This window comes from Nuphar pumila, chromosome 11 (genome assembly GCF_984573655.1).
Source record: "Nuphar pumila chromosome 11, dmNupPumi1.hap1.1, whole genome shotgun sequence".
NCBI lineage: Eukaryota > Viridiplantae > Streptophyta > Magnoliopsida > Nymphaeales > Nymphaeaceae > Nuphar > Nuphar pumila.
Window position 1 is genome coordinate 35,701,567 of NC_143259.1, and position 6,402 is coordinate 35,707,968.

Consider the following 6,402-nt stretch of genomic DNA (forward strand, 5'->3'; position numbering starts at 1 on the left):
TTTTTGTATAGAGAAAAATATCTAATGACAGTAAATAATTTTAATATGATTTCTCATAAGCAACATAGTTAGTGTACATCCAAGCACCCATGTGTTGACGTGAAGTCCTACTTAGACAAATAGTCATTTCATATCTAATATGAACACTATGACAGCCCTCTAAATGAGTTGCACATTTTAACCTATGGACCCTGATGATATCTCATATCATCTCATGACCAAAATATATTAGTACCCACAAACAAAATGATCTTCAGCCTAAGGTTACACTCCTTTTAAAAAAGAAGCCACCGTAAGACCAGGCTTTAGCTTAGTTGATTGAGCATGAGCAAGCCCCGGTAGAGCCCGAGCTTCTTTGTGTGGACACCTCTGCTTGTCCATCTCACACCCATACCTGGTTACGGCTGCAAATGGATTGAAACTTGGCCCAGATAATGCCAGATCCAAATCCAACATGTAAACCATAGATCAAAATCTAATCTAGATCAGATTTGCACATCCGATAAGGTGAAATTTGGACCCCCAAACATGCCGTAATACATGATTCAGTAAAAAAAAGAATTAAAAAACAAGCTGCTTACATGTAATAAAATACAATTGGATTAGATCCAACTTTAAATACCGATCTGAATGCAATTGGAATCCGAAGATAATTTGATTTAACAGATTTCAATTTACTCTGGAGTCTTTCTTTAACGATTAAATCAAAAAAATAGCAATCCAATTTGCTGGTATCTACGTCTCCAATTGGCTGGTAGAGCGAAATGAGTCTATAATACGTGTTTGATTAGAAGATGTTGGCATAGAAGGGGATTACATTTTGCGTTTCTTTTCCATATTCAATCTGCACTTGGGCAAAATGAGAGAATATGATATTAATAAGATAAAAGTAAGCTAGGGGCCCGTACGTATGCGACCCTTTGATCGGTTTTGAATGAAAATGACACTTGATAACAAGCTTTACCTAGTAACATTTTTTAGATCAAGCAATTGTACAACCTCTGAGAGTCTCTTGGGCCCAGCCGCATACAGTGTAAAGGTCAGGGAGAGAGAGAGGCAGGGACTACAAAAAAACATAGATTATAAAATTTAACAGCAATCTAGCTACACTCAGATGTAATAGTGAATGTCACATAAAAGAACGAGAGAAAAATGAGTAACTTCCTCCCAAAAATCGAAGGGAATCACCATTTTCACCTCCTTTCTCACTTGCTCTAGAATTTCTCCATGTCATGAAAAGCAAAATCACAGAGAAACAAAAAAAAAAAAAATCTAAAGCTCATCGTGCGACTCGTCGTCATCATCTCCACTGGAAGAACCACTGGGACCGCCAGATCTCTGGTAGACCTTTGAGATGATCGGGTTGCACACGGCCTCAACCTCCTTGAGCTTCTCCTCGTAGTCCTCCTTCTCAGCGCTCTGGTTGTCATCGAGCCACTCGAGCGCCTCCTTCACCACTGCCTCGATCTTCTCCTTCTCCTCGGCCTCGATCTTGTCAGCCAGCTTGTCCTTGTCATTGATGGTGTTCTTCATGTTGTAGACATATGTTTCCAAGCTGTTGCGGGCATCAATCCTCTCCTTCACCTTCTTGTCTTCCTCTGCAAACTCCTCAGCTTCCTTGACCATCTGTTCAATCTCTTCCTGGCTCAGTCGCCCCTTGTCGTTTGTGATGGTGATCTTCTCCGACTTTCCTGTGCCTTTGTCCTCTGCCTTCACGTTCAGGATACCATTGGCATCGATTTCAAATGTGACCTCAATCTGAGGGACACCCCTGAAAGGTAGATGGATAGCACAGAATAATTAACAAAAAATCAGATAATTGGAATGACATGAAGCAAAACGGATGAGTTTTGCTGCAAACAATTAATTTTTCATGAAAAACAAATCGTAGTCATAGAAAGAATTAAATAAGCAAAAAGCTTTTAATTACCCATAAGCAATGGGAAAACAGTCAAAAGGAAAGGCTAAGCGCATTTATCAATTTATTTTAACAAGGCCGCAACCAACGCCATAAACATGAGAATTATGAGTCAGAGAAACAGATGTCAAACAATATTACCTTGGGGCAGGTGGGATTCCAGAAAGATCAAATTTTCCGAGCTCCCTGCAGTCCTTCGTAAGACTCCTTTCACCCTCAAATACCTGCAAAACAAACGAACAAATCAATAACCCCAGGAAGAATCACTAGCCAATTAGTTTTCAAGAGCAGCGAGTTATGAAATAGGGCAACAGGAGGTATCTAGCCAACTATCTTTTTACATTAGCTTTCACGCAATGATCATATTGAATAACGTTTAAAGACATGTTAACAAGCTCTTCGCTGGAACTTCATATAGTACCTGAATGGAGACGGTGGTTTGCTGATCCTGGTATGTAGTGAAGACTTGAGATTTCTTGGTTGGGATGACGCTGTTTCTCGGAATCAACTTGGTCATTACCCCACCAACGGTCTCAATACCAAGAGTGAGTGGAGTCACATCCAAAAGAAGAATATCTGCACCCCAACAACTGCTGTTAGATTCGTCTTTTCATAGGCTCTGATGGATTTGTTAAACAGAAAACAATATGAACAGAACTATAGGAGAGAGAGAGAGAGAGATGCAAACCTTTGGTCTCTTCACCTCCTTCCCCACTGAGAATGCTCCCTTGAACAGCTGCTCCATAGGCGACAGCTTCATCCGGGTTGACACCCTTGTTGGGCTCTTTTCCATCGAAGAAATCCTTGAGAAGCTGCTGAACCTTTGGGATCCTGGTACTTCCACCAACGAGAACAATCTCATCAATCTGGTGCTTCTCCAACCCAGCATCCTCCATTGCCTTCTTGACAGGACCCATGGTCTTCCTGAAGAGGTCATTGTTCAACTCCTCGAAACGAGCTCGTGTCAATGGCTCAGAGAAGTCCAGGCCATCGTGCAGAGACTCAATCTCAACCCTGACCTGGTGCTGATTGCTCAATGCTCTCTTGGCACGCTCACATTCTCTCCTCAGTTTCCCAAGAGCCCTGTTGTCCTTGCTGATGTCCTTCCCGTGCTTCTTCTTGATTAACTTAATGAAGTACTCCATGATTCTTTGGTCGAAATCCTCACCTGTATATCATGCAGATTTTAAACTTACGTGTCAATGACCATCAAACAAGAAACATATGAACAACACATCAAAGTTTTAAAGTTTGTATTTGAATCAATATCAGTGATACATTGAAAAGAAAAAGGACGCAAGGCCATCCATACCTCCAAGATGTGTGTCACCATTCGTGGCCAGAACCTCAAAAACACCGTTATCAATGGTCAAGACACTAACATCGAAAGTACCACCACCAAGATCAAACACAAGGATGTTTTTCTCTCCACCCTTCTTGTCCAGGCCATAGGCAATTGCAGCTGCAGTAGGCTCGTTAATGATACGAGCCACATTAAGTCCAGCAATCACACCAGCATCCTTGGTCGCCTGTCTTTGTGCATCATTGAAGTATGCTGAAAGAAAGTGCAAGAACAAAGTCAGAAACCAAAACAGATAATTCTATAAGAAACAGAAAAAGGAAACATGAGAAGTGAGAAAATTAAGCCAGAAACCTAAACAGTTGTATTTTATAAAAGCAGCAGGAGGAAAAGAGAGAACAGAGACTCAAAATTCTGGTGGATACCAACAGAGGAATCAAGTCATATTGGTCTGAGTAAGCAAGTTTCAAATGCAACTCAACTCTGGAATCCGATTCAAAAGAAACAGGAAATATTAAAAGCCCAACCAAGGAGTTTCCTTTTTTACCGGGAACTGTCACAACTGCATCCTTAATCTTCTTCCCCAAGAATGCTTCAGCTGTCTCCTTCATCTTAATCAGAATCATGGCACTGATTTCCTCTGGGCTAAATACCTTTGTCTCTCCATCCTTAATTTTGACTTGTATATACGGCTTCCCATCTTTATTCACAATTTTGAAGGGAAAAAGTTTCATGTCCTTCTGGACCTCCTTGTCCTCGAACCTGCCATACAAACACGGGAACAAGTTCTCATAAACTGTTCACAAGCAGGACAAGAGAAAAGCAAAAACTTCATCACTGCTGCAATGTGCGCAAAACCCAGGCTACAAGAAATTTTTGGAGTTGTGGGTAGTCGCCCAACATTTCAGAACACTGGCTTTGGTTACAATTAACACTATGACCTAATTTAGCACATATTATATGAAAAATAATATCTTACTTTCTACCAATCAGTCTCTTGACATCAAAAATTGTCCTTTCAGCATTTACAGCTGCTTGATTCTTAGCAGCCTCACCGATCAGTCTTTCAGTGTCAGTGAAAGCAACCCAGGATGGAGTAATCCTGTTTCCTTGATCATTGGCTATGATTTCCACATGGCCGTTCTTATAAACACCAACACAAGAGTATGTTGTTCCAAGGTCGATACCAATTACTGTTCCCAACTTGGTGGCTTCTTCTTTTGAGACAGCAAATGCAAAAAGACATCCTGAGGAAAAAAATAGCAACAAATTAAATACAGTTCAGCAATCCTCATGGAACTTGAAATTAAAGATTAAAAATGCATCACGGACAAAATCCTTGATCTGAAAAAGCAAAATCTATTGAAAAAACAGTCCTATCATCGAAGAACTACCTTAAAAAATGAAAGAAAGAAAAGGAGAACAACAGAATCATACCGATTTGAACTAAGTCTAATGACCTATAACAAAAACTATCATGAAATGATAAGAATAGCTATGCCAGTACCATCTCTAGCTCTATGCAAATGACCAAAACAAATTTATTTTTTTGCACGTAAACAAGCTGCCTGGCCCTCCTACAATTTTCATCTTTAAGATGGAAGGCAATCACATGGTTACTCCTACACATGAACCCGGTTCTTAGACTACTATTGTATATGGATATCAAATCCCCACATTTAACAAGCAATGCATTGCAAAGAATTAATGAAACTACAACACAACCGAAAGGAAGAGAAGGCATTTCAGAAAACTATGCCGACAACATTCATCCATTGCCACAATCGATCGAGAAAAAGTTACAAACTCCATGAGCTAGATTGATCCCTAGTGGTGTCAGGACAAACCTCTTTATCCAATTCCAGAAAAGGTAGGATATGCTGCGATATTACATTATGCTCAGAGGGCAGTTATACCAGATTATCTAATGTAATTGAATTAAGTGAGTGCATTCAAAACATATCACTAGGATATTATGACAGTTGACAATTTAAAAACTCAGGCGTGTTCATCATAACCTCACATAACCAAGATTCTTAATGATACCGAAAGGTCTCTAACCCTCATCGAAGATCAAAATTCATGCAATGAAGAAAATAACGGAAAACATAATCAATGTGTCGATATGAAATCCTCGGCAGCAAGCTTGCAGGTGAACCTCACTCAAGAGAGGAAACTCCACAGTGACTTTTTTTAATTCATGATTTATAGATTACTAAGAGCAAAACTCAAGTATTTCTGCCGATAATTGTAGCGTTAACCTAGATTTCCAAGCAAACTACCAATAAGGAAATAAGAAAAACTATGAACTGGATCGATCTTCATATTATTCTAGGAAAACAAAAAGAATCAACGAAACATATAACATAGATCTCTCTCTCTGAAAAAAAAAAACAATCAATGATGCCGACAAGGAAAATAAATCGAAAGCCCGAAAAAAGCCCCAAAAAATCGCACTATACAGAATAAGAGAAAGCCAAAACCTAAACCTGAACTCAATCCAACTCTGGCTACCAATGAATACATAGAAAAGCCCTCAACTAGAACAGAAGTTATGATCAAACTAATTAGAACGAAAAACCATAAAATCTAACAAGCACCTCACCGAGCACTCGAATCTCACATTTTCTAAACAAAAAAACAAAGCGCTCATGCATCAAATAACTCGCCAAATCACGAATCCATAAGTTGATCTACGATTTCTCATTAAACAAGGGAAAATTTTCACACTTGTACGCTAAAAGAAGAAAAAACTACGGATCAAAACAATCACAAACTATCAAAAGAGAAAAATAGACCCATACCTAGGGATAAAACGGCCACGAAACAAAGAGAATGCAAGTTCCTGCGAGAGCGATCCATGGCGCCCCAACTCCCAGAGCGTGAACAGAACGAGATCTGAACGTTTTATTTCTCTCTGCCTTTTCTGTTTTAAGGACGAAGAGGAGGGAGGCCGTGGCGTTCATTTATACGCGCGATTGAAGAGACCATTTCGAATCCGGGCGATGACGCGAATTAGGCCTCATTTTTCTTACGTGGACCAATAGAAAACTAGAGGGCTGTTTTCCAACCAATCGCCTTCGAGCCTGTGTTGGGACCTCGACCACCGTCCGATCTAGGGACCTCGGCGCCATCAGAAGTCTCTAGATCTTCCCAACAACGTGCGGTGGGGGGCTTGACCTGT

The 6,402-nt window shown here is 40.1% G+C and overlaps 1 protein-coding gene across 1 annotated transcript; it reads right to left on the minus strand.

The window, feature by feature from the left end:
- Positions 1-947: 947 nt before the first annotated feature.
- LOC149822257 (luminal-binding protein) lies at positions 948-6,158 on the minus strand. Its single transcript, XM_089980883.1, has 8 exons — positions 6,023-6,158; positions 4,198-4,465; positions 3,766-3,980; positions 3,231-3,473; positions 2,607-3,086; positions 2,340-2,494; positions 2,060-2,142; positions 948-1,771 (listed from the first exon to the last, which is right to left on the minus strand). Exons 1-8 carry the CDS (start codon positions 6,078-6,080, stop codon positions 1,273-1,275), a joined length of 2,001 nt encoding a protein of 666 aa, XP_089837009.1. The 5' UTR covers positions 6,081-6,158; the 3' UTR covers positions 948-1,272.
- Between the last annotated feature and the right edge of the window lie 244 nt (positions 6,159-6,402).

Coding starts and splice junctions, on each gene's coding strand:
- LOC149822257 (XM_089980883.1), bottom strand. CDS start 6,080: ATGGATCGCTCTCGCAGGAACTTGCATTCTCTTTGTTTCGTGGCCGTT. Junction 3,087..3,230: donor TGGTGACACACATCTTGGAG/GTATGGATGGCC, acceptor CATGATATACAG/GTGAGGATTTCGACCAAAGA. Junction 2,495..2,606: donor AGGAGGTGAAGAGACCAAAG/GTTTGCATCTCT, acceptor GTTGGGGTGCAG/ATATTCTTCTTTTGGATGTG.